Source organism: Lacerta agilis, chromosome 17, assembly GCF_009819535.1.
Source record: "Lacerta agilis isolate rLacAgi1 chromosome 17, rLacAgi1.pri, whole genome shotgun sequence".
NCBI lineage: Eukaryota > Metazoa > Chordata > Lepidosauria > Squamata > Lacertidae > Lacerta > Lacerta agilis.
This window is the reverse complement of record NC_046328.1, coordinates 30,938,744-30,964,630: the sequence shown is the minus strand read 5'-3', so window position 1 is coordinate 30,964,630 and position 25,887 is coordinate 30,938,744. Positions and strand designations below refer to the sequence as shown.

The following is a 25,887-nucleotide window of genomic DNA, read 5'->3' as shown; positions in this document are numbered from 1 at the left end:
GGTTGCAGGGCAGAAGTGAGGCAGCAGAGGGACGGCTCTTGCAATCATGCCCTGCTTTCTGGGCTTCCCAAAGGCATCTCTGTTTGGGGCCACTGTGAGAAAGAGGCAGCTTTGGGGCAGATGAGCCAGCTTTGGTCTTTACGAGTCTTGGGAGACCCGGCAACCCTAGTGGGAAGCTCTCTTTCTCTCCAAAGTGATTCCAGAGAATTCATCTGGCCCTGTCCCACCACCTGGATGGAGAGAGGAAGCAACACAACCAAAGGCACAGCTAAAAGTGAGGTATCAGTAGTAGGCAAAGGGTTTGATGTTACAGATACACTAGGGCAGCTGAGATCCTGGGCATGGTGTGTGTGCACGGGGGGCTGGGAGGGGAAACAGCAGCTGGAGGTGAGAAGTCCAGGTAGGGTACCTCTCAGGTGGCCATGCAGGGAAATCCCTGGTGATGTCAATTAGATGTGCATAGAAGAGCTGGGATCATTCCCACCCCACCCCTCTTCTTGTGCCAAGGAAACATTTGCCAGGTCAAGTGGGATTCCTGGGCACGCATCTCTTCAGACGGGACAGCGGCTGCCACGCACATCCCCCTCCCCCCAGCACACAACGCCATGAATCATCAGGATGTGGGGAAGCAAGCCATTGCCCTGTGCAGGGATCCGCCTCTGCCGCTGTGTGCCGCAGCTGGCTGGCTGGCAGGCAGTCAACATTTCCTTGGGTACATACAAGTCAATTTGCGGTAGCCGAGAGTGCTGCCAACCGCAATGTTTGCCAGCGCTCCCCATCATACAAGTCCTCAGGAGTCACTGGAAAGAGAGTGCTCCTTCCCACGCCACACGACCTGGAGGAGGTTGCAGAGCGAATGAGAACGATGGTTCTCATGGGCCCATCAATCAGCACCCGGTCATTGCACCATCTTGGCAGGGCGGAACTCCTGCATGCCGCATTCCTTCCTTCTGTCTTCCTGACTGAGGCGGGAGGGTGGGTTGGTTTTTTTGCTTGTTTTTTTTTTGCTACAGGAGCCTCAATCCAGTTCCTCCGGAAATCTAGCCCTGGGCTTCCTGATCCGAGGCCCAAGTCACAAAGCAGCTTCAATCGTCGGCACCGGGAAGACGCACGTTGAACGGCCTCTTACAGGTTACTCTCTCGGACGAGTCCGCTAAGGCTGTGAGGCCGCCTTCGCTCCAGCCGTCGGCCGGAGAGCAAGCGCCGCAAGGGCGAGGTAGAGCTCAGGTCCCCACAGCTCTGCAGGTGAATCCCCTCCGGAGAGCTCCGCTCCAGCCTCTGCCTGGGCACCTGAGAGGAAAACAAAAGGACAGCCTGTAAAGAAATATTAAGACAGAGCTCCAATTTTCTTTCCTGCCCTCGAACCCTGTTTGCAGTGCCATGGTTTGGCCCTGCAGCGTGAGAAATCGTACTAAAGGGAGAGCAGCTCTGACCACACACAGAGATTGGCAAAAAACGCTTTCAAAACAGGAATCACGGCTTCTAGCAGCTAAAAGAGCCGGACTTGTTTCAGAGAGGTACGCCACAGAAGTTCAGCTCTTCTTTTTAGGCGGGGGAGGCAGAAAAGTATAACAACAACAACAACAACAACAATTGTTTTAGGGGCCCGTGGAGAGAGCTACTCACATCCCCACAGACCGTTTGACATATTTCTCCAGAGATACTTCTTTTTTCTTCTTCCTCCTGTTCCAAAAATGCAGACCTACCCAGCTCTTGCATAAGAGGTCATACGTGTGCTTGCTTTCCTCCCCACACCCATGCCTGAAGCTAAGCCGGGCTGCGTTGCATTTTCAGATACTGTATTGTTAACAGGAGGGAGGGATTCAGTTCGGTCTGCATTCAAAGGCAAACCTAGCAAATCGGTACCTAATGAAGCAATACATGGAGCCGTCCCTCCAAATTCACAGTTCTCTGAATTTTGCAATGCAGTTCTCCAGCTAAGTAATGGATACAGAGATACCTATGTTACAGTTGTTTTCTTGTTCGTTTCTATGCTATGTGTCCTTGTATTGAAAACCACCCTTGGATGAAGGGCAGTGTAAAAAATTTAATAAAATAAATACAGATATTAGTGAAAATAGCGTAGAATATAGACACGCATACACACAAACAAACACACACACAAACATATAGCTTTTTTTCTACATTTTTTCACTAATAACGCTTTTGCAAAGCAATTTCAGTATATGTGTGTGTTCTTCACCAAGGTGCTGCTTGCTGGCTCACACTAAGCCATAGGTAGGTAAACTGAGGCCCGGGGGCCGGATCTGGCCCAATCGCCTTCTAAATCCGGCCCGCGGACGGTCCGGGAATCAGCGTGTTTTTACATGAGTAGAATGTGTCCTTTTATTTAAAATGCATCTCTGGGTTATTTGTGGGACACAGGAATTCGTTCATCCCCCCCAAAAAAAATATATAGTCTGCCCCCCCCAAGGTCTGAGGGTCAGTGGAATGGCCCCCTGCTGAAAAAGTTTGCTGACCCCTGGCTTAAACCATGCAATGCAACTGCTGTGCCTTTAACCCTTGCCTTGCCTACGTATCGCTCAGGTCAATGAGTTGGGCAGAAACAAAAAACTGAGTTCAAGTTCTTCATCTGGTACGAAGGTCAAGAAAGGAGCCATCTTAGCCGAGATGGGAAGCTTGCTGTGTCTGTGGCCAATGCTTTTTCAGCTTTGTCTCTATTCCTGCTTTGGTGTTGTTGAGGGATAAAAAGAGCAACGCCTGTTTTAAGCCACCTCCACACCATGGCTGCGTACACATTATTTGTTTCCCTCTCAAGAATCCTGGGAACGGTGGTTTGCTCAGGGTACTGGGTGTTGCACATCAGTGTGGGGGTGAACTACGGTTCCCACGATGCTTTGTGGGTGGGGAAATGCCCTTTAAACGTACAGCACGGGCACAGTCTCTCGGGATTTTGTGGGAGGGATTACCAGAAATTTAGGTTTGCGCAACTAAAGAGGTTGGCAACAAATCCGACCGCAACAAATCCGTTTGCAAAAACAACACGACATTTAACATTCCGATTAAGGATGGCGAAATGAGCAGAAGCGTGTTTAACAGGAAGACATGAAATACTGACAGGAAGGCATGTGAACAGGGTGCAATGTTTGTTCTTAGAATCATAGAATCCTAGAAGAGTTGGAAGAGACCACAAGGGCCATCCAGTCCAAGCCCCTGCCAAGCAGGATACACCATTAAAACATTCCTGACAGATGGCTGTCAAGCCTCCGCTTAAAGACCTCCAAAGAAGGAGACTCCACCACACTCCTTGGCAGCAAATTCCACTGCCGAACAGTTCTCACTGTCAGGAAGTTCTTCCTAATGTTTAAGTGAAATCTTCTTTCTTGTACTTTGAATCCATTGCTCCGTGTCCGCTTCTCTGGAGCAGCAGAAAACAACCTTTCTCCCTCCTCTATATGACATCCTTTTATATATTTGAACATGGCTATCATATCACCCCTTAACCTTCTCTTCTCCAGGCTAAACATACCCAGCTCCCTAAGCCGTTCCTCATAAGGCATCGTTTCCAGGCCTTTGACCATTTTGGTTGCCCTCCTCTGGACACGTTCCAGCTTGTCAGTATCCTTCTTGAACTGTGGTGCCCAGAACTGGACACAGTACTCCAGGTGAGGTCTGACCAGAGCGGAATACAGTGGTACTATTACTTCCCTTGATCTAGATGCTATACTCCTATTGATGCAGCCCAGAATTGCATTGGCTTTTTTAGCTGCTGCATCACACTATTCACTCATGTCAAGTTTATGGTCTACCAAGACTCCTAGATCCTTTTCACAAGTACTGCTCTCAAGCCAGGTGTCACCCATCCTGTATTTGTGCCTTTAATTTTTTTTGCCCAAGTGTATTACTTTACATTTCTCCCTGTTAAAATTCATCTTGTTTGCTTTGGCCCAGTTCTCTAATCTGTTAAGGTCATTTTGAAGTGTGATCCTGTCCTCTGGGGTATTGGCCACCCCTCCCAATTTGGTGTCATCTGAAAACTTGATCAGGATGCCCTCAAGCCCATCATCCAAGTCATTGATAAAGATGTTGAATAAGACTGGGCCCAAGACAGAACCCTGTGGCACCCCACTAGTCACTTGTCTCCCAGGATGATTCCCTGCAATCAAATCTGAACGAACGCTCAGTAAAGACCGTCTAACTAACCTCCACAATTTGCGCAAAGAGATCAGGGGGTATTGAGGAGGGTAAGACCTTATACTTGGTCTTACTCTCAGGGAAAAGTCAGAAGGGGTGTTCAGTTTCTGAAGCAGCCTCTCATATGCCGGGGATTTAATCCAGGAAGAATTCTTTGTGAAACCTAAACAGGAGCTGCTTCAGTTCCCTTGTCACCTTGTTTCAAGAGCTGTTCCCTAAGGCTCAGGCAATTAGGATGTTTAACCCAAATTAGTCAGCACAATTAATTTGACTCCTTAAACACCTGAAATGACCCACATCATATGGGGGTTTACCAGCCTTTCGAAACTGGGCGTGGGGTGGGGTGTTTCTATTTTTGCCTTTGACATCCTAATCATGGAGTCCTTCCTGCTGGGTTCTTTCCTGTTTCCATCCACTGCAGGTGGATTTTAATTTATTACATTTGTTATTTGAGGGGGAAATTGGGGGGGGGGAGTGGGGGCACACAGGCAGCTTAACAAGTAGCTCCGGAGGCTAACTTTGGTCAGAATCGAGAATACTTTTCCAGAGTTAATGCTAAATACATTACTCCTGGTAAATTAGCTACTAGAGGGCCGTGACAATTTGTGTCCCGGGCTTTTTTAGACTCTTCTACCCATGTACTAGGGACACGGGTGGCGCTGTGTAAACCACAGAGCCTAGGGCTTGCCGATCAGAAGGTCAGCGGTTCAAATCCCCGCAACGGGGTGAGCTCCCGTTGCTCAGTCCCTGCTCCTGCCAACCTAGCAGTTCGAAAGCACAAAGTACAAGTAGATAAATAGTGGGAAGGTAAACGGCATTTCTGTGTGCTGCTCTGGTTTGCCAGAAGTGGCTTTGTCATGCTAGCCACATGACCCGGAAGCTGTACGCCGGCTCCCTTGGCCAATAAAGTGAGATGAGCGCCGCAACCCCAGAGTCGTCCGCAACTGGACCTAATGGTCAGGGGTCTCTTTACCTTCTCCTTTACCCATGTACTATCTGAAACCAAAGCAGCCCATGGGTTGCCAGATGTTAATTCCCCCCCAGCTCTCCTACCGCACTATTAGAGGGAAAGCGCTTTCTTAAAACAAAACAAAACAAAACAAAACAAAACAAAAGAATTCTTGTCCAAATGAACAAAAAGGAACACAAAATTGTAGAACTGGGAGGGACCAAAAGGGTCGTCTAGTCCAACCCCTTGCAACAGCAGGAATCATTTTACCCAGCATGGGACACGAACCTACAACCCTGAGATTAAAGTCTTGGGCTCTACCAACTCGGGGAGTTTTTAACACCTGGTGTCTTGCTGTGTTTCTTATACAGTGGTACCTTGGTTTAAGAACAGCTTAGTTTATGAACAACTTGGGTTAAGAACTCTGCAAACCCAGAAATAGGTGTTTCGGTGTGTGAACTTTGCCTTGGAAGCAGAACATGTTGAGTGTGTTCCATTTGTAAATTGAGTCCCCCGCTGCTATAGGAAAGCACGCCTTGGTTTAAGAACGCTTTGGTTTAAGAACGGACTTCCAGAACGGATTAAGTTCGTAAACCAAGGTACCACTTCAGGTTACAGACTCCGCTAACCCAGAAATAACGCTTCAGGTTAAGAACTTTGCTTCAGGATAAGAACAGAAATCGTGCTCTGGCGGTGCAGCAGCAGCGGGAGGTCCCATTAGCTAAAGTGGTGCTTCAGGTTAAGAACAGTTTCAGGTTAAGAACGCACCTCCAGAACGAATTAAGTACTTAACCAGAGGTACCACTGTATTCTGTTGAGAGCTGACTAGAGTGGCTGGTGCAACTCAGCCAGAAGGGCAGGGTATAAGTAATAAATTTATTATTAATCATCATCATCATCATCACTTACTTCCCTTCTGTCCCACCAGCCACCACGACTGCTGAGTTGATAAGAACTCCATTTCACACGAAACAAAAAAATAAACAGCATGGGAAATTCCACTTCCTGGAGAAAACTTGTTTTGCCCTCCGTACCTGCTTGCGCCCCGGAGTGCTGCTGCGCCCTGCCATTTCTGCTCCCGCCAAGGCCAGGTTGCGCTTGGACCTGTGCAGGAAACGGGCCACGATCCCACGCGTCCCACGGCACACCTTCAGGTCCCCCAGGGAGCGTGTGCCAGTCTTGGACAGGTGCTGCAGCGGCGCCTTCCGTGGAAGCTCCATCTTGGCCTTCCCTGCCAAGCGAGCCCGCAGGGGCAGCTCGCAGAGCGACGGGTGCAAAAGGCAAGCTTCCGAGCACGGCCCTGGGAAGGGAGGGAGGCAAGGTATTAATGGCAAGTAATAAGAGCCTCCATCTTCAGAGGCACTCTACCCCCGAACATCACAATTGCTGGTGGGGTACAGGACACAGGGGTATCAGAAGTTGCGTGATTTCTGCAGGGTGCTATGGGACACAGTGGCGGTGCTTCATGCTCCAGCACTGGGGGGTGGAGAGCAGGAGGGGGCGGGGCTGGCGAGTGTCCCAGGGGCGTGGCACACGTCCTGGGGGTGTAGCACCCAGCGTGGGCGGGGGGCAGTCACGATGGGACCCCACTGGGATCGCGCTGCCAGGGCCAATGCGCTCCCCCCCCCCGTGCTCCTGTTTCTCCGCCAGTGATGGGACACAAACCAACTGGAAAATAAGCAATACGTCCGCCCTGAAACTTCTGTAGTGTACGCAAAAACAATATTGGAAGTGGGATTGTGTACAGGCAACTCCCTACTTATGCGGGGGTTATATTCAGGGCCCCTGCACGCATAAGTGGAATGCATGAAAGCGGGAAACACCTTGGCTCGTGAGAAGACCCTCCCCAGAGCCCGAGGAAGACGTCCTCTTCAGTCTCCGGGGAGTGTCTCCTTACGAGCCACAAGGACTCTCCAGGGTGCTGCTCAATTCCGGGTTCCACTTTCAGGTTCCCGGCTCAGTCGCACACAAGTAGCTCGCTCACACATGAGGAGTCGCCTGTATAACTGTGCCGACACCATAAATGAGCACAAATAGCTCTGGAGAGACAATAAGGAGGAGGTCTGGAGGGACCCTGAGTCACAGGAGCAGGAAATACTTCTTAAGCATACAGTGTTTACAATGGCCACCTCGATTTCAAGGCGCTAGGTACCTGTCTCATTTCAGCTGTTAATTGATTACAGAGGGCTGAAGCTGCAACACTAAAAGTCCAGTTTCTAGTGCAGGCTAAAAACACCTCGGGGGCAGGTGATTACTCTCAGTGCTGCCCCTTCTGAGGATCACAGTTGCCATGCAAGGTGGAGCGGTCCTTGAGCATGTTCACGCTTTAGGCTGCACCATAATAAAAATGAGCACAGCGTTCAGACTTATTACACTTTCATAAGAACAATGATGCCAAAAACCATTAGTAATAATACTCAAGGCTGTTTGTCATTAATCACCTGCTTTGTATCTTACAGGTAAAACGATGTAACTAGGAGCCAGACACCCAGTGAGGGCAATAAACTCCTAACGTCTGGCGCATTTTATCTGCACAGAGGAACGGGTGGGTGGGAAGGTGACAGTTCTCATGATTCAAGCAGTCGCTGATCTCAACCTGTATCCGCTGGCTCATTACTTGCCAGGTTCAAAGATGGCAACCTCACTCAGCCTGGATCCGCCTGATCACAAACAGCCAGGTCCAAAGATGGCTACCAAAGCAAGCCACTTCCCTCACCTGTATCTGCTGAGGAGTTGGGCCCATCCTCCTCCGACGCCTTGGCGCAGAATACCTCCTGGAAGTCCGCTTCTGGTGGGGAGTGAGGAAATGAAAAGCAGGAAAGAAATGGTTTAAAATGGGGGCGTTTCGGTAGCTTAGAACAGTGTTTTTCAACCACTGTTCCGCGGCACACTAGTGTGCCGCGAGATGTTGCCTGGTGTGCCGTGGGAAAAATTGAAAAATTCGAAAGATTTTTTTTTAAAAAAAAAAAAAAAGTCAAATTTTCGCCCACTAGGCGGGTGCTGGACTGTGTCCTGGGTATGGGGGGGTGGGGTTTTTGACCCCACCCTCGGCCAGCAGGGGCGCCGATTGGCGCTCCCTAGGGGGACACCCTCCACTTTTCTAATGGTGGTGTGCCTCGTGATTTTTTTCATGAAACAAGTGTGCCTTTGCCCCAAAAATGTTGAAAAACACTGGCTTAGAAGCAGAGCACACCTTTTGCATTCACGAGATCTCAGATTCAATCCCCAGCATCTCGAGGTACATACCTTGCAAGCGTCCCGTGGGGAAAAAACCCCCTGGAAAATCCAATTTTTCCGTGTGAGAACATGGTGGCCACTTTGAGTGCTGTGATCTCGCATGATTTCGCACTGAGATCTCACCCCAAAAAATGCTTGAGGGGGGGGGCACAATCGTACGTGGCACATGCTCTTGTGAGAAAGCACGGCCTTGAAAACGGCATGTATGGGATATTTAAGATGCAGACAAACCAACCATTTGTGTTTCGCTAGATAGGTACATGATAGGAGCTGAAGCTCACAGTTTTCCTGTAAACTTGCTAGAGAGAATTCGGTGAGAGACAATCCTACTGTGCCCTGACATTGGGGGGGAAGGCATAGCTATATAGTCTCCTACCTGCCTGGGCACTTCCCTTTCCTTTTTCCATCTCTTTCTGCTGTGTCAGCAATGTGACGACATCGGCCATATTTGAGCTCTAAGCTCCAAGCTCCGACTACATTTTAAGCCAGGCTTAAGTACGCCTTTGCAACTGAATTGCCATTTTAAGCCTGCCTGAGCAAAGCTGCTGTACCTGTTACTCTTCAGCAACTATTCTGAGAAAGTAAATGTTAATTTTACCTTTTACGAGAGTGTGTGCTTGTCATTTTAAGGGGGAGAAAAGGGGGGGGGGATGGCAGGAAAATCCAGTCTGCCTTAAAGCGTCCTGGATTACTCAAACCAAAAGGCTAAAACTAGGCCAAGTTTCCTTTGAACTCAAACATGAGGAAGGAAGGATAATATCCAGGGGTTGTTTTTTTTTTCAGGTGGGCGCCGTTCAGTGGCATAGCTAGCTGCTGGGGTGCCCGGTGCAGCGCACGCGCCCTGCAGCCAGGGGCGGGGCGAGCCACCCATGGGGGCAGGGGTGCTGCGTGGAGCCTTTCCGCCAACCCCCCCCCCCTTAGCTGTAGGGCGGCTGAGGGAGAGGCGGTGGGCAGACGCAAGCCCCATGCTGCTGTTTCAGGCGGTGTGGAACCTGCAGGCGCCCAAGCCACAATGTCACTCCCAGGAGAGACGTGTGTCTCGGGCACGCTGCAGGCCCCCACAGTGTGGCACCCAGTGCCAGCCGCGTTTCATTACATTTGTTGACTGAACTAAAAAGTTTTGTGAGCCCAATTTTTTCTTTAAGCTCATATTTTTGACATTTTGTCGCCCCCCTCAGTGATGACACCCAGGGCGGCCCACACACCCCGCACACCCCTTCCTCCGCCACTGGCACCATTGCCATTGTAAGAGAACAAGAGAGGTGCTCATGGCGAGTTCCAGCACCTCTTTTTCTAGGGGAAAAAAAAGCACTGATAATCTCTCTCTCTCTACATATATATATATATATATATATATATATATATATATATATGTTCAAGCTGGGTGTTTGTTGGCAAAAGCCTTGCTCCGTAACCGCTTGACCGGTTGCCTTCAAATTTGGACACAACATTCCATGGCAATATGGGAGTGACCTGATGTACTTACATTGAAGAAAAACCACACCTATCAAACCTAAAAATGTGATTTTGTACAAAAAAAATATAGCGCCCTCCAGTGGACGTAAAATTCAGCACACTATAGAACAACAGACAGGGAGGTAGGGGGAGCGGAACTTGAGGTCAGCTCAGCCAATAGGCTGCCGGCGGGGGAGTGGCTGGAACAAGCTTCAGCTGCCGCCCCAAAGACAACTCCTTGCCTCAGGCTGCGCCATTTGCAATTATCCAACAGTAAGCAACAGAGTTTCGGGGTGACCAGGGAGAGTGCGGGGGTGGCAAACAAATCACACCACAGGAGTTCAACAGGAGAAGCTGTGGTGAGGCAGGCAAAAGCGCGGGGGGGGGGATGGAGAGGTGCCAGGCGAGAGTTCGACGGGATCAGCTGTGGGGAGGAAGGTGAAAATGGGGGGAAAGACAAACAGGAGGCAGGCGAAAGTTCAACGGGAGAAGCTGTGGGGAGGAAGGCAAAAGCGGGGGCAAAGATGGAGAGGAGGCAGGTGGAAGTTCAACGGGAGAAGCTGTGGGGAGGAAGGCGAAAACGGGGGAAATATGGAGAGAAGGCAGGCGGAAGTTCAACAGGAGAAGCTGTGGGGAGGAAGGCGAAAACGGGAAAGACGAACAGGAGGCAGGCAGGAGTTCAACGGGAGAAGCTGTGGGGAGGCAGACAAAACCGAGGAAAATGGAGAGAAGGCAGGTGGAAGTTCAACAGGAGAAGCTGTGGGGAGGAAGGCGAAAACGGGCAAAGACGGAGAGGAGGCAGGCAGAAGTTCATCAGGATAAGCTGTGGGAAACCAGGCGAAAACGGGAGAGAAAGACTGAGGGGAGGCAGGCTTAAGTTCATTGGGATAACGTGTGGGAAACCAGGCGAAAACAGGGAGAGGTGGGGAAGAGCCACAGCAAAGCGTGGCCGGGCCAGCTAGTATCTAATAAATATGTCCTTTTCTATCATCTGTCCACATCGCAACGAAACACACCCACGCCATGTTCTCCGCCATCCAGCTTCCTCCAGCTCGGTCTACTCACCATTCTCGCAGGCCGTGACAATGCCAGGATCGCTGTGAGACCTCAGCAGAGGACCCTGGACAGAAGGCAGGCGGTACGAGGCCTCGCTGCTCCGGCGCTGCCGCCCGGCGCCTTTGCGTCCCGGCAGCGAGGCCTTGGGCTTGACACGCACCTCGGGGAAGCAAGGCCCGGCGCTTTGGCCTAAGCTCTCCAGGCGCTGGCAGCTGTGCGTATGGGCATTGCCCGCCTCCCGCAAGCCCTCGTAGCCCGTGGAGCCTGGCGTGGAGCAGGAGTGCGAGCGCTCCCCGCGCAAGCGCGCCTGGGGCGTCTCCTCGAAAGGGCCCTGCAGGGTGGGGCTCTGAGGGTGCAGGCCGCATTGCCCGCAGTCCACGCTCAAGCAGTAGTCGGCCCGGCTGCGCTGGATGGAGCGGAACAAGACGTAATCCACCGAGCAGGCCGACCCGCTGGCATCAAGCAGGCAGGAGTCCTCGGATGGGCTGCTGTCGCCGGGAATGTCCACAATCTCCGACATAATCAGGGAGCCGCTGTCCATGGAAACCGCTACAGGGGACAGAGCGAGAGAGCGCCATTTTAGTAAAAAGTGCATGCTTCCAGGGTCAGGGGGAACAAATCCATACATTTGCAGCCCTCTCTGTTTTGCATTTCCCCCATCTCAGGTCCCGTTCTTCTATTCCAGTTTGGGATTTTTCTCGTTGCCGTCTTTGAAGTCCTCGTGAAGGAAGATAAAGTCCGTTCCAGAGAAGAATGGTAGATGAAGCTGTTGGACTATGCCGAAATGGCAAAACTGACCAGAAAGCTCAGGAACCAGTTAGACCAAAAATTTAATAAGGAGTGGGGAAAATTTACTGCAAAACCCGGACAAGTGTGAATTCTGAAGTGTGGAATTCTGAAGTTCCGCAAAGTACCAATTAGGCCTTTGAATGCAAAGTGAAATCAAATTTCTCACCCACCTAGAATAGGGCAACCAAGAACAGGCATCCACAGGGATTTTTTGGGTGCGGGAGGGGGCAGCAAAGTAAATATTCCAAATAATTTCATCAAAATACATACCCAGACCTGGTGCTATCGTTAGGGATGCATGCCTACAAAGGCCCTTACCTTCACCACTGAGCACAACAGATGGGACCCGGTTGCAGGAACAAGGACCGTGTGAGGTATCTGTAAACTGCGAGTCAAACAGAGTCACCTGCAGAGCAAAGGCAGAAAATGTTGGTCCGCAGCGAAGTCAGGGATACCTCGCCCATGGGGGCTGAATGCAGCCCCTCCAAGACTCTCCTTCTGGCCCTCATGACTCTTCCCGAAGCCACAACCCCTACTGGGCCCTGCTTCAAGGGTTCTTGCCTGGCTGAAACATATCCCATCACGTTGCAGCCATGCCTCTCACTTGCCTGGCTAGACGATGGAAACTAGCTTACTACCGGTCCCAAGACCTGCATTGGCTCCCAGTACGTTTCTGAGCACAATTCAAAGTGTTGGTGCTGGCCTTTAAAGCCCTAAATGGCCCCGGTCCAGTATACCCGAAGGGGCGTCTCCACCCCCATCGCTCAGCCCAGACACCGAGATCCAGCTCCGAGGGCCTTCTGGCGGCTCCCTCCCTGCAAAGAGTGAGGTTACAGGGAACCAGGCAGAGGGCCTTCTCGGTAGTGGCGCCCACCCTGTGGAACGCCCTCCCATCAGATGTCAAGGAAATAAGCAACTACAGTGGTACCTCAGTTTTCGAACGTAATCCGTTCCGGAAGACCGTTCGAGTTACGAAACGTTTGAAAACGGAAATCTCAATACGGAAAACTCAATACGGAAGCCGTGTTTCAAGTTCGACTTCCGGGGTGCTTTCGAAAACCAAAGCATTTACTTCCGGGTTTACGGCGCTCGAGTTCGAAAAAACGAGGTAAAACTGTCTCTGACTTTTAGAAGACACCTGAAGGCAGCCCTGTATCAGGAAGTTTTTAATTTTTGAGATTGTGTTGTGCTTTTACTGTTTTCTGTTGGGAGCTGCCTAGAGTGTCTGGAGCATGCCCATCAGATGGGCGGCATATTTATTTATTATTATTATTATTATTATTATTATTATTAGTATTATTATTATTATCTCAAGTCTCCTTGACTTCCTCTAGGAAGACATTGAATTCCCTCTAGGGAAAGAACCTGGAATATATTAATGCAACGAGTAGCCCAGATACTGTATTGTAAAGGTGGTAATCTGTCATGGAACAACCCCTCTGAAGAACGTAGCAGGGGCTACCCAGACCTTGTTGCTGGTCGCAAAGGGGTCCCCATGACACTTCAAGCTTCAGGACTCCAAAAACATAAGTCCACAGTTACCCAAAGTAAGACCTTCCTGCCTTGAATTGCACCGATGTAATACCTGGCTGTCTCCATGGAGTCCCATGACGGCCTCGTAACTGGGAGGGAAGTCGGTGGGGTAGAGAGGAACGGGGCTGTCCATTGAGCCATTGTAGGTTATGCTGTCAGGAGGAGAAATAATAACCTCATTGTCCATGACACACGCTCCTCCTTGGTTATGCATTTATATCTCACTCTCCCCCCCCCCAGGAGGTCAGAGTGGCATGCAGCAAAAACAGCAGGGGGTGGCGAAAGCATTCATTTAAAAAAAGTAAGAGAGGAGATGCTCTGAAGTCCATCTTGCAACTCTCCACCTGTGAGAGGCACACAACCCGTACAGTTTCAAGTCTGCATTTTGCATCAGTAAGGACTAGGAACCTGCATACAGTGGTACCTTGGTTCTCGAACTTAATCCATTCCAGGAGTCCATCCGACTCCTGAAACCATTCGAAAACCAAGGTGCGGCTTCCAATTGGCGCGGAAGCAGCGTCGGATGTTCGGGTTCCAAAAAACCAGAACACTTACCGTATTTTGCCATCTATAAGACGCCCCCGTGTATAAGAGGCTCCCTATTTTTGGGGACTCAGATTTAAGAAAATGGGGGGGGGATGTGTCTGTGTATAATTTTTGACATTATTTTTTAGGGGGGAAACCTAGTATTATACACGGGAAAATACAGTACATCCGGGTTTGCGGCGTTTTGGAGCGGATTTGTTTGTCAACTAAGCCGTTCAAGGTACCACTGTGTTTAAAAACAAGGAAGACTTCTTTCCATCCTCACCCAATTTGTCCCCTAAACCACCCCCCAGGCTCCCCCTCTTATCTCCCACACCTCTCCAACCCCCCACACCTTTGGGCATCTGTCTCTGAACTGCAGGTGTACTCTGGAGGGTAATAGGGAGGTGGGGGCACTGGGGGAACAAACTCTTCCAGGTCCAACATATGCTGCAAGAATGTGTCCGGGGGAGAAGTGCAATCCAGGGTCACAGAGCTGGAACGTGGAGGGGACAGCTGTGGAAGAAGACAGAAAACAGGGTTAGTGAGGGGGCTGGACAAAATCTGCAAGGCGCCTAATGTTCTGAGGAGCCCTTTCTCTTGTTGACATAGGCTGCATACACACCGTGCGTCTAAAGCACAAGACGTCCCTCAAAGGATCCTGGGAACTTTTAGTCTATCCCTCGCCACACTACGGTTCCCAGCACCCGTAACAAACTACAGTTCCCAGGTTTCTTTAAGCGGGCGTGTGCTTTAAATGTATGGTGTGTATGCAGCCCTGGGGATAAGTCTGTTTCCTGGGCATAATTTGCAAGAAGCCCAGAGATTGGATTTATCAGAACCTGGGAAATTTTACGGCCTGTCTAAGAGTCACATCCAAATGAAGAACCCTGAGAACTGTAGTTTGCTGAGGGTGCTGGGAATTGTTGCTTCGCAAGGGGTCAACTACAGTTCCCGGGATTCTCTGGAAGAAGCCATGGGTTTTCCATGTGACCAGAATCACGACTCACATCAACAAGGAATCGTGCCTCCAGTGTCTTGTCTGAGACAAGCTGGGAGCAGGCTGCCCGTCTCTGGAACTCACCGCATAGAGGATGTCGAAAGAGAAGATTTGGATGCAACACATAATGGCAGAGAGGGTGCACACCACGATGGCGAAAACAGTCAAGCCACACACACTGAAGAGGAGGTCCTGAAGGGGAAGGGAAGTGGGGAGGTGGGGGTTGTCAAAACAGATCACTGTCACTGCGGTTGCAAAGGAACGCTTGATAAGTGTGGCTGCCTAGACGCTAACCCGTTTGCGGCACACAAAGGTAACTTTCCTCGACCCAGAAGGGCTTGTTGCAGACCCTCAACATTCTGCTTTTCATCTAGATTTGATTCCAGATCCTGCCATCAAGTGTTCACTTGATACGCATTTGGAAAACCTTCCCCAGACCATTTCCAAACGGACGCACCACAGAGTATACATAAGCAATCTGCCATGAGATTTTATTTTCAGAACGAAATCAGTTTCTCAATAAGGAAACTGTTTTCAAGAGGAAACAAGGGGGCAATAGATCTAGATTCGGGAGGGCCAACCTCCACTTGTGCCCCCCCTTTTTTGGTGACCCTCAAGAAAAATCACCTTAAAAATCTAAAAAATTAAACCTGATTATTGGTAATATGTATTTAATTATTGACGTTAAAAATTATTAGACATATCAGCCTTGCTGTGTACATATTAACTGCATATTTAATTACATATATTTAACTAAATATAATTGTGTATATCTAGTAATATTAAATATATTGCAAGCACCTTAATGTACGATATGGGAATTTAGTTCAGCGCGTGGCCCAAAGGTTCTGTGTCAAAGTTCTCTTGTGGCCCATTTGGTCCGAGAGTCTGGGCCGCTCTAAGCTAGATTGTGTGTGGACCGTGCGGAATAAAGGACTGAGGCTACATTCACGCCATGGATTTGAAGCATTATGTGACTGCAAGCCACTCTGGGAATTGTAGTTTTGTGAGGGAAATAGGGGCTGCCTAACAACAACAACAACAACAATTTATTTATACCCGCCCATCTGGCTGGGCTTCCCCAGCCACCCTGGGTGGCTCCCAACAGAATATTAAAAGCACAATAAAACACCAACAACTCTCGGCACCCTAAACAAACTACAGGTCCCAGGATTCTGTTTAGAGCGGTGTTGTGGTACTTTAAATGCATGGCGTAAAAGCGGCCTCAGCAGAGGCAGATTTCGGGAAGCATGACTGGTTCACCCACACTGAGTGTCAAGCCGAGAGGGCGCAACCACAATGATGTAATGCGGCGAGAGGCAGAGGGGCGCCAAAATTTTGGCATCCAACAGGGGGCACTGCTGAAATTTGAAAGCCACTGGCCTCAGGCTCCATTTATTCTAGAACACAACGTCGGAGGGGAAAGACCCACTTAAATCTCAGAAGCCTAATCTCTTTCTTTCTCTCATTCACACACACACACACACACACACACACACACCTCCCATAAAACGTCGGGTGCAGCATGTAACCTTCATCAAAAACTGCCAAAAATCCGTCTGCGATCGGGAGGGCCATTGTGTACTCACCTTGAGGACCAGGCGGACTTTGGAGCAATTTGGATCCAGTTCTGCGTTACTTCCGCAGCTTCCAAGCTGGCAGCAAGGGCACAGCTGAGATGGGGAGGTGCCCTGCTGGGGAGGCAGGAAAGGTTCGTAAGTGTGCTGCCGGCGAATGTTCTACTTTAACGTGAGGCAAGATTTCTGGGCCTGCCTGCAGTTGCACAGCACCATGGGCCTCATAGTCTCCTCACCTCCTCCCCTGTTGCCCCTTTATCCTTGGAATTGCCCCAAACCCCAAAACAACTTTTGAAGCCTCCCCTCTTACTTCTTTTGACACCCACCTTTTCCACGAAGCGTTTGGCACACAATCATGCAAGTCCCCACAGCCCTGTCGCGACTAAACCGAACTACGCGGTAACTAAAACAATTCATATTCCCACTGCTATAATTACACAAAGAAATATTCTAATGTAAAATGGTACATGCATGCTTGGAGAGGAGGGAAGAGGGATGCAGCGGGACATTTGGGGGGGGCAGCTGGCAGAGAAAGAGTTAAGTGGGCCCTCCTCCCCAATCCCACTGCTCCAAAGCGCCCCCTTCGAAAGCTGCTTTCCCCCCTTTGAAGCCACCTTCCCCAACCTGGTGCCCTCCAGGTGTCGCTGGAGTTGTTCTCCCTGATCACTGGCCACGCTGTTTGAGAATAATGAGAACTGGAGCCCATTGCTGAACTACAACTCCCATCATCCAAGACCGTTGCTGAACTACAACTCCCATCATCCATAACCATTGGCTGTGTTAGCTGAGGCTGATGGGAGCTGGAAACCCAACAACTTCATTGTTGAACTGCAACCTCCATCATCCATGACCATTGGCCAGGCTGGCCGAGGCTGATGGGAGCGGGAGTCCAAGAACACGGTTAAACTACAACTCCCATCATCCCTCAGCATTAGCAGTGCCGGCTGCCGGAGGGGCGGGTTGCTGGGATCTTGGCAATGCCTGGAGAGCACTCGGTTGTGGAAGGCTGCGCTGGAGGAAGAACGTAACGTATTAGCTCTGCTCTACGTCAAACCCCACCTGGAAGTCCAGGCTCCGTATCCCCTGCTCCTTCCAGACCGCATAACGGTCCCGTTGTCTTACCGGCTCGCAAGCCTCCAGGGACTTCACCTGCTGCTGGGCATTTTGGCAGGAGAGGATGGAGCCAGCCAGGGTAAGCATGACTCCGAGCACTGAGAGGAGCGTGAAGAAGGTAATCTGGGGGGTGGCGGGGAGAAAGAAGGCCGTTAAATCCCTAAGGAAGAAGAGGGGGGAAGAGACACACACAGGAAAACGGAGGAAGAAGGCGCCTTGTACAGAGCCAGAATGCTGTACCATCTAACTCAATAGTGTCCACACAGGTTGGCAGAAGCTCTCCAGGGTTTCAGGCCGGGGTCTCTCTCCCTCCCAACCCTGCAAGGTGGGTGGGGGACCCTACAGAGTAGAGTTGGGAAAGGAGGACTTCCGCAACAGCACAAAGCAGAGGGAGAACTAATTTCACCCTGGCTAGTAGCCTTTTGACAGCCTCATCCTCGGTGAATTGGTCTGATTCTCTTTTAGGTTAGCGGCCGTCACAAATTCTTGCAGGAGTGAGTTCCACAGTTTTGACCACATGCCACGTGGGGAAATGACTCTTTTGTCTGACACCCGAATCTCCCCCTCAGTTGGCTTCATCCGATGTCCTCAAATTCCAGCATTATGGGAAAGAAAGAGAGAGCGAAACTTTCCTCTGTTCACTTTCTCTGTGCTATACAGCCTTTTATGCGCATCTATCATGTCTAGGGCTGGGCGAAATCTGATTTTCAACATCGCGATATCTGGTTCGTCAACATCGCGATACACTGATGTATCACAATGTCTGAAAAAAGGATGGAGCTGGGCTGGCTTCACGGTTTTTCACGCGTTGTGATTTTTGCATAGCACACAGACGCGCGCACACATTATGGTTTGTGATATATTGCTAGGTCAAAAATTATGAAACTGATATCATGACAGGGACTCAAAACCAGTTTTGGACAATATATTAATAAATTGCCCAGCCCTAATCATGTCCCTCTCACCTGACTTTTGCTTTCCTTCTTAAGAGAACTCAGCTCTCTCTCTTTCTTTCTCTCTCTCCCTCTCTTGATGCCTCTCTCGCCACCCGCCTTCCATTCAGAGGCCTCCTCAGAACCCACCTTTTCCATAAAGCCTTTGGCACAACCTCAGCTGGAAGGAATCCTAAGTATAAATGTGCTTCTTGACCATTTGTTTCCATTTATGCCTGCTTAGCCTTCCTTCTGCTCATCAACCCTTTCCTCCCCATTTCTCCCTTTGCATTTCCTAAGAAAATTTGCTTTTCAGAGCTCGTTCTGGTTCAAGTTCAAGACGTCCAAAGAGGAACAGATTCCGACGAATGACCATCCCTTTACAAAGCAAACTCGTTCAGGCCAGAGTTCGATTCAAGTTCGTCCAAATGATCCTCAACATTCAGATAGTTGCAAGCTGCTGAAGTATAGAATACAGTGGTACCTCAGGTTACAAACGCTTCGGGTTACAAATGCTTCGGGTTACAAACTCCACTAACCCGGAAGTAGTACCTCGGGTTCAGGGGCATAGCAAGGGGGGACGTAGGGGGCGGATCGCCCCAGCTTCCATAATGGAGGGGGTGACAAATTATCAAGGAACAATTACTGCCCTACTAGGGCAGTTCATTAAAAAAAAACTTTTTTTAAAATGCCTGCTCCAAAGGTCTTCTCTTACTATACTAGGTATTATATAGCTATATATGAAATTTCATGCATATCGGTTAATATCTTGACCCTCCTCCACAAAAATAGCTGTTTACTTGGCTGTTTTCCTATGTGGTGAAGGCTGAAATTTCAGTTCAGTGGAGCACTTACTGTTCCCAACCCTAACACTGTGGAAAGCCATCTAATTAGACTTTAATTTGATTTTGAGATGTTTTTAGGAGGTAATTTAATTATTGTTTGATTTTATACCAATGTTATGTATCTGATGTTAGCCACCCTGAGCCCGACTTCGGCCGGGGAGGGCGGGATATAAATAAAAGTTTTTTTATTATTATTACTTGTTATTATTCCTTTGTAAGAAAATATGAAATAACGTAAAACCATTTTTGCAGGGGGGAAATCAATGGGGGGGTGACAAGAAATGTTCCACACGGGGTACCACCTGACCTTCCTATGCCTCGGGGGGGGGGTAAGAATTTTTTTTGCCCCCGGGTACCAATTTACCTTGCTACGCCCCTGCTCAGGTTGAGAACTTTACCTCAGGATGAGAACAGAAATCGTGCAGTGGCAGCGTGGCGGCAGTGGGAGGCCCCATTAGCTAAAGCGCGCTTCAGGTTAAGAACGGTTTCAGATTAAAAACGGACCTCCAGAAAGAATTAAGTTCATAACCCGAGGTACCACTGTATACTTAAAAAAGACGAAGAAAACATCAAAACACACGGTGGTGTGTGAATGGTTTTCTCCCATGTATTTCCCCCATCAGTTATGTACTTTAATGGCCCGAAAAGTCCAAAGCTTATTTTTTTTAAAAAAAAGGCAAATGAAGAGAATGAACTTGATGATGAACTAGAAACCTTCCAAAGTTCCACCGCCAAAAGAACTTTCTTTGTGTTCATTTAACTTGGCAGTTATGCGAACAACTTTCAGGTGCAGCCCAGAGATTTCTGAAATAATTCAGTTAACTGTGTTAAGAAGAAGAAGAGTTTGGACTTGATATCCCGCCTTTCACTACCCAAAGGAGTCTCAAGGCAGCTAACTATCTCCTTTCTCTTCCTCCCCCACAACAAACACTCTGTGAGGTGAGCGGGGCTGAAAGACTTCAGAGAAGTGTGACTAGTCCAAGGTCACCCAGCAGCTGCATGTGGAAGAGCAGGGAAGCGAACCCGGTTCACCAGATTACGAGTCCACCGCTCTTAACCACTACACCACGCTAGACTAGTTCATTCCGAGCACGAACGAAGCGTCAATACTTACCACCGGGGTGAATGGGCGCCTCCAGGAGATGATGCCAACCACTCCGGAGAATGCCAACTAGAGATCAAGACACACAGAGAAGAGAGGTTGCCTTGATTGCCAAAGATCTACAAGTGGCTTTGAGTGACCACTGTTGGTCCTCTCTAGGTAACTGCTGAGAGCTTGGCCAGGGGTGGGACGGCCCCTTCTATGCATTTTTTTTTTTTAAAAAAAGAAGAAACATGTCTCCCCAAACTGGAAGCTTTCAGGTTGCTCACCGGGGCAAAGCGATGCGAGCATATTATACCGAAACTAATTGGCTGCCAATTAGTTTCTGGGCCCAATTCAAAGTGCTGTTTTTGATCTATAAAGCCTTAAATGTATCTGGACCGCAATACCTCAAGCACTACCTCTTTCCATATGAACCTACCCAGACCCTGAGATCATCTTCTGAGGCCCTTCTTTGTGTGCCTCCTCCACGAGAGGTCTGGATGGCAACAAAATGAGAACGGGCCTTTTCTGTGGTGGCTCCCCCTTTGTGGAATGCTCTCCCCAGGGAGGCTCACCTGGCACCCTCATTAAAGCTTTTAGGCACCAGGAGAAAGCGTTCCTATTTAACCAGGCCCTGGGCTGACATCTGATGCCCTTTTAAATATATGGTGGGGTGAGGTTATTGGTTTGTTGTTGTTCTTTATATTGTATTTTGTGTTTTTTTATATTGCAGTTTTATGTTGTCAACGGCTCTGAGATCTACAGCTAAAAGGTGGCATACAAATTTAATAAATAATAATAATAATAATTTTCAAATCTTAAACTCAGTTCTCCCTTATTTTCACATCACTGTACGGTTTGTTTAAAAAAACAACCATTTCTTCATAATAAATTGCCAGCATTTTAGTGCAAACCTCCTAGTGGGCACACTTTTCTACGCAGCATCGCCTAAAATACACATTTTTGCAATGCGTATTTCCCCTCACATTTACATTTCCCCAGACGTAATGCATTTTGGGCTGCTCTTTTCTTCAGCATATGCATTTTTAGGCATGCTTTACCTCAGCGTATGCATTTTCATGCACGTTGCTCAGCTGCAGAACTGTGCTACAAAAAAAATATGGAGAAGCACCGGTTTCGAAGCTGCTTCAGTTCAAATACAGCTGCAGAAAGTGTGAATCGGGTAGATTGATTGGCCTTTAAACGAGAAGCAAATCACAGAGATTTTTTAGCAGTTGCTAGCAAGGACCTCCTGGAAGAAGTCTCTGTCCCTGATAAAACATGGGAGAGAGGCTGCAAAGCTCATCGTTCTTTCCCATGGCTGCTGGCAGCCGAGTTGACTCTGATAGCCGATGAGGGATGTAGCATTTCTCAGTAGGCTGTGGATTTTATTATTATTATTTTATAATGGAGTTCATTCGCTCTAAATTATTCATGATTGAAAACACAGCCGGCAAAAACTGCCTCGAGCTGAGGAAACGCAGGATTGGTACCTAAAGCTAAGTCCTGCTCAGAGGAGATCCACCGATATTAATGCTCAAGGGTTAACTGAGGCCACCTCGCTGCAATGGGTCTATTCTGAGCAGGATTTCATTAGATCTCAGCCTAAAAAATGCTTAGAATGGGGCAGGGGCCAAGTATCTCTGTGTCGTTTGAGGTTTCAGGCCTTCCTCTCATAGATATTTGGAGATTGGGTGCTAGAGGACTGCCACGCACTGCACATGGGGCTGCCCTAGAAGATGACTCAGAAAGTTTGTTGCAAAATCGCAGCAGCCAGATTACTGGTTGAGGTTGCCTTTAGCACTCATAAAACCGTACATTGGCTGCCGGTTGCTTTTGGGGCATAATTTAAGGTGTTCACACTAGTTTAAAGCTCTAAAGCAGGGGCCAGCAAAACTTTTTCAGCCGTGGGCCGGTCCACCGTCCCTCAGACCATGTGGGGGACCGGACTATATTTGAGGGGGGGGGGATGAATGAATGAATTCCTATGCCCCACGAATAACCCAGAGATGCATTTTAAATAAAAGGACACATTCTACAGTGGTACCTCAGGTTACAGACTCTGCTAACCCAGAAATAGTACCTCGGGTTAATAACTTTTCTTCAGGATGAGAAGAGAAATCGTGTGGCAGCGGGAGCTAATGGAGGCCCCATTAGCTAAAGTGGTACCTCAGGTGAAGAACGGACCTCCAGAACGAATTAAGTTCTTAACCTGAGGTACCACTGTACTCATGTAAAAAAACACTGATTCCCAGACCGTCTGCGGGCCAGATTGAGAAGGCAACTGGGCCGCATCCAGCCCTCGGGCCTTAGGTTGCCTACCCCTGCTCTAAAGGACTGGAAAGCTGGCTCCTTTCCTAGAAACCCAGGAGGCTCTCTTGGTCAGGGCCGCATTTAGTTTGATGAGGCCCTGAGCTACTGACGGTAACGGGGCCCTTTATATGTCCAGTTGTCCTTTGTCAACAAAAAAATTGTTGCTGTTTTTTGTGTTGAATATATGGTAATTTATGGACCTAATAGGTATCTAAAGCCGTTTGCGCATGTTGCCATGCAACCAGTCCATGCAGAATGTAGGCACCCTATATATAGAAAGGAGCAAACCAGTGATATTTTAGGGAACAGGCTAGCAGGCGGGGCCCATTTCTTACAACATAGGAGCCTACAAAACACAAAACACTGTGGCTGGATGTAGGTTTTATTTTATTTGCTTTTAATCTTATATTTTGGAAATGTACATCCAGGTGTTTTTTCCTTTAATTTTTTTTGGGGCCCCCAAGAGAGTGGGGCCCTAAGCTATAGCTTGTTTAGTTTATATGTAAATCTGCCACCCTCAAAGGTCCAACACGGTCTTTTGGCTGTGGGTCCACCCCACCATTGACTTCCCCTTCATAGGGTGGAGAATATTCCAGTTCACGCGTTTGTTACACAACATCGCCTTGATTTTTTTATGGCAGTATTTAGAAATGTGCCTGTAAATAGTTAGTTGTTGTTGTTGTTATTTGAATTTATATACCGCCCTATACCCGCAAGTTTAACCCTACAAAAGTAAAAACCAACGCTAACTAACGTTAAAATGCCTAAATCAAATAGACGTGATGAGAGACCAAATAAAAGTTTGCCAAACCAGAGAGAACTTGAAATTCGGAATCCCCCTGGCAAAACACACACTGTGTTTGCAGAGTCGTTTATTCTCTTTGAGTAATTAATGAACTGGAATGACTACTTGCTCTCAATGCTGTCATGTGAATCTATTGCCTATTAATGGCAATCTGCATCAGAGGCCCAACTTCCAGGCACCACTGCCAGAGGTGAGGTGGGCGGTGATATCAGACAGGGCCTTTTTAGTGGTGGCTCCCTAATTGTATAATTCTTAGCCTTAGGACAGCCAGCTGGTATCTATTTTGTTTGTCTCTCCAGATCCGGGTTAAGACCTATGTTTTTAATTTCCCTGGGCTTTCAGTGGATTTTCTGCTGTATACAGTGGTGCCTCGCTAGACGAAAATAATTTGTTCTGCGAGTATTTTCGTCTAGCGATTTTTTCGTCTAGCAAAGCACCAATGCAAATAGCTGTTTTCGCTAGACTAAAAAAAAAAAATCGTCTTGCGAGGCAGCCCCATTGACTTTTTCGTCTTGCGGGACAGCTTCCGCTAGACGAATGCCGTTCGTCTAGCGAGTTTTTCGTCTAGCGAGGCATTCATCTAGCGGGGCACCACTGTATTTTAATTATGATTGCTACTTATCAACTTGCTTTCAGTTTTGCTGCTGATTTCAGTGTTAATTAGTGGGTAGTTTGTTTTTTTAAAAGATATTCATTGGAAGTGGTGGCTGATGGATGGCATCCCAGAAATCTGTTAAATAAGTAAATTTCACCACACTTTTTGCCTTTTTTTAAAAAAGCATCATCCGCATTTGGCTAGAAATATTTAAATCAATGTTTGCTGGATGGGGAAGGCAGGGGAAGCCCAATATCTATCAATAATGGATCAAAAAAATGGATCTGAGGAAAGCCTGAGGTTTCACCCAGCTGTGCTTTGCAAGATGCACTCACCGGAAAACCAGCCCAGATGGGACACGCGTTCCGGATGTGGCTCTGCGAGGGCATGTTGGTGGTTACCAGCAGGCTCAACGTCACGATCAGGACGCCTAGGATCATCTGAACGAAGCCGAGGAGGAGGATGATCTGAAGCCAGGCCCGCCGGGCACGGAGGTGCGTGAAGCTGCGGGACGTGGTGCGGGCCGTCAGCGAGTAGCTGGAGTCGCTTCGGGAGGGCATGACTCTGGCCCAGAGGAGGGCAGCTTCCGGAGAGACCCCAGAAGCAGCTGTAAACAGAAGCGACCCTGGTCCTTAAAGGCTAGGCCTCGAACCCTCCTGTGTAAGGCACAGGACCCGCTTTTCAAAAGAGGCAAGCTTTTTATGGCTGACCCACAGCTTTCCAAAAAGCAGTTTCTCGCTGGCTTGTTGTTTTAAGAAACCCCAAATCCACTTGGCTCTCCGGGCTCTGTATATTTGAGAAGAAACCAACGAAAAGGCGGGCGGATGCTGGTGTATAATCCCAAGACAGCAACACGACTTCACCAGGGCACCGCCCTAGAAGATGTCTCAATGGTGGAAGGGTGCTTCTGAGCATGTGTGGAGTGCCTCTGCCCTGAGCAAACACACACATAAATGCATCAGACGGGAGAGGGATTCCAGGAGAGGAGACAAGGGGTGTCGAGGAGAGTTTGGCCCTGGCACACTTTCGCTTTTAGCTGTACGCCTCCGAGGAGATGCAGATGCCAACTTCCAGGTCTCTCCCCCCCCCCACAAGAAAGCCACTGCCCAGGAGAAGGGACACCAGAGCTTAGCTTCAAGATAGGGATCATCCCAACCTCAAAAGCCCAGAGGTTGCGGAGACATAGCCATGAACCCAACCCTCCCGTCTTCTAAAATGCACCATGCAATTTTGAATCTGCAGGCCTTTCCGCTCTCCCTTTGGAAGAAGGCCTCCAGGCCACCAGGAGATGGAGGACTGGATGCAGGGAGATTGGTACACAGAGAAGGGGCTTTCTGTCTTTTTCCACAGCCGGGGTCCTCAAGAGAGCCATCTTTCCCGGATCAGGGATCATCATGGGCCAAAGGGGATCTTCGCCCGGCGTCCATGGGGTGACTGCTTATCCAGACAGGAGTTTGCTCCCAAGGAGGAGAGAGAATCGCAACAGCAGCAGCAGCAGCAGCAAGCGTCTGATGCTGTTTCAGAAGGATGAGAAACACGAAGCGGTTCCCGGACGAGCGATGGATTCTCAGCCGACCACTGCTCCTCTGACGGGCGGCCTGGCACCACCGCTGCCATCCACGCGGCTTGCCTCCTCCCTCCTCCCCTCAACCCAGCGTTGGCAGATGGATAAGGAAAAGATGTCCGGAGTCAGCTCCAAAACCCCAGAGGATTCTCACTGAACCGCTGGCAAACCGACCTGACGCTGCGGTAACCACCCCAAGCAGGATGGTGGCAGCTTGGCTTGGGAACGGCCGAAGGCACCAGTCTCATCCGGCACAGAGGTTGGCAATTGCCAGAGTTCAAGCATTACCCAGGAAAAGTTTTTTGGGGGTGGGGTGGGGGGTGGGGAGAGGGTCCCAGCGGTCCGGAGAGAGGCTTGTTC

At 49.1% G+C, this 25,887-nt stretch overlaps 1 protein-coding gene across 5 annotated transcripts; it reads right to left on the bottom strand.

The window, feature by feature from the left end:
* Positions 1–1,115: 1,115 nt before the first annotated feature.
* On the bottom strand, positions 1,116–24,870 carry FAM189B (family with sequence similarity 189 member B). Of its 5 annotated transcripts, XM_033136298.1 has the most exons (12): positions 24,299–24,870; positions 20,281–20,337; positions 17,336–17,512; positions 16,289–16,393; positions 14,784–14,891; positions 14,055–14,215; positions 13,227–13,326; positions 11,960–12,047; positions 10,862–11,401; positions 7,821–7,892; positions 6,139–6,404; positions 1,116–1,290 (listed from the first exon to the last, which is right to left on the bottom strand). In XM_033136298.1, the coding sequence occupies exons 1-12, from the start codon at positions 24,521–24,523 to the stop codon at positions 1,126–1,128; spliced, it is 2,064 nt and encodes a 687-aa protein (XP_032992189.1). In that variant the 5' UTR covers positions 24,524–24,870; the 3' UTR covers positions 1,116–1,125. The 5 variants fall into 5 exon arrangements, with proteins under 5 accessions (XP_032992189.1, XP_032992186.1, XP_032992185.1 ...); XM_033136295.1 differs by lacking the exons at positions 20,281–20,337; positions 24,299–24,870 and having other exon boundaries at positions 7,821–7,889; positions 17,336–17,539; XM_033136294.1 differs by lacking the exons at positions 20,281–20,337; positions 24,299–24,870 and having other exon boundaries at positions 16,289–16,390; positions 17,336–17,539.
* Positions 24,871–25,887: the final 1,017 nt, after the last annotated feature.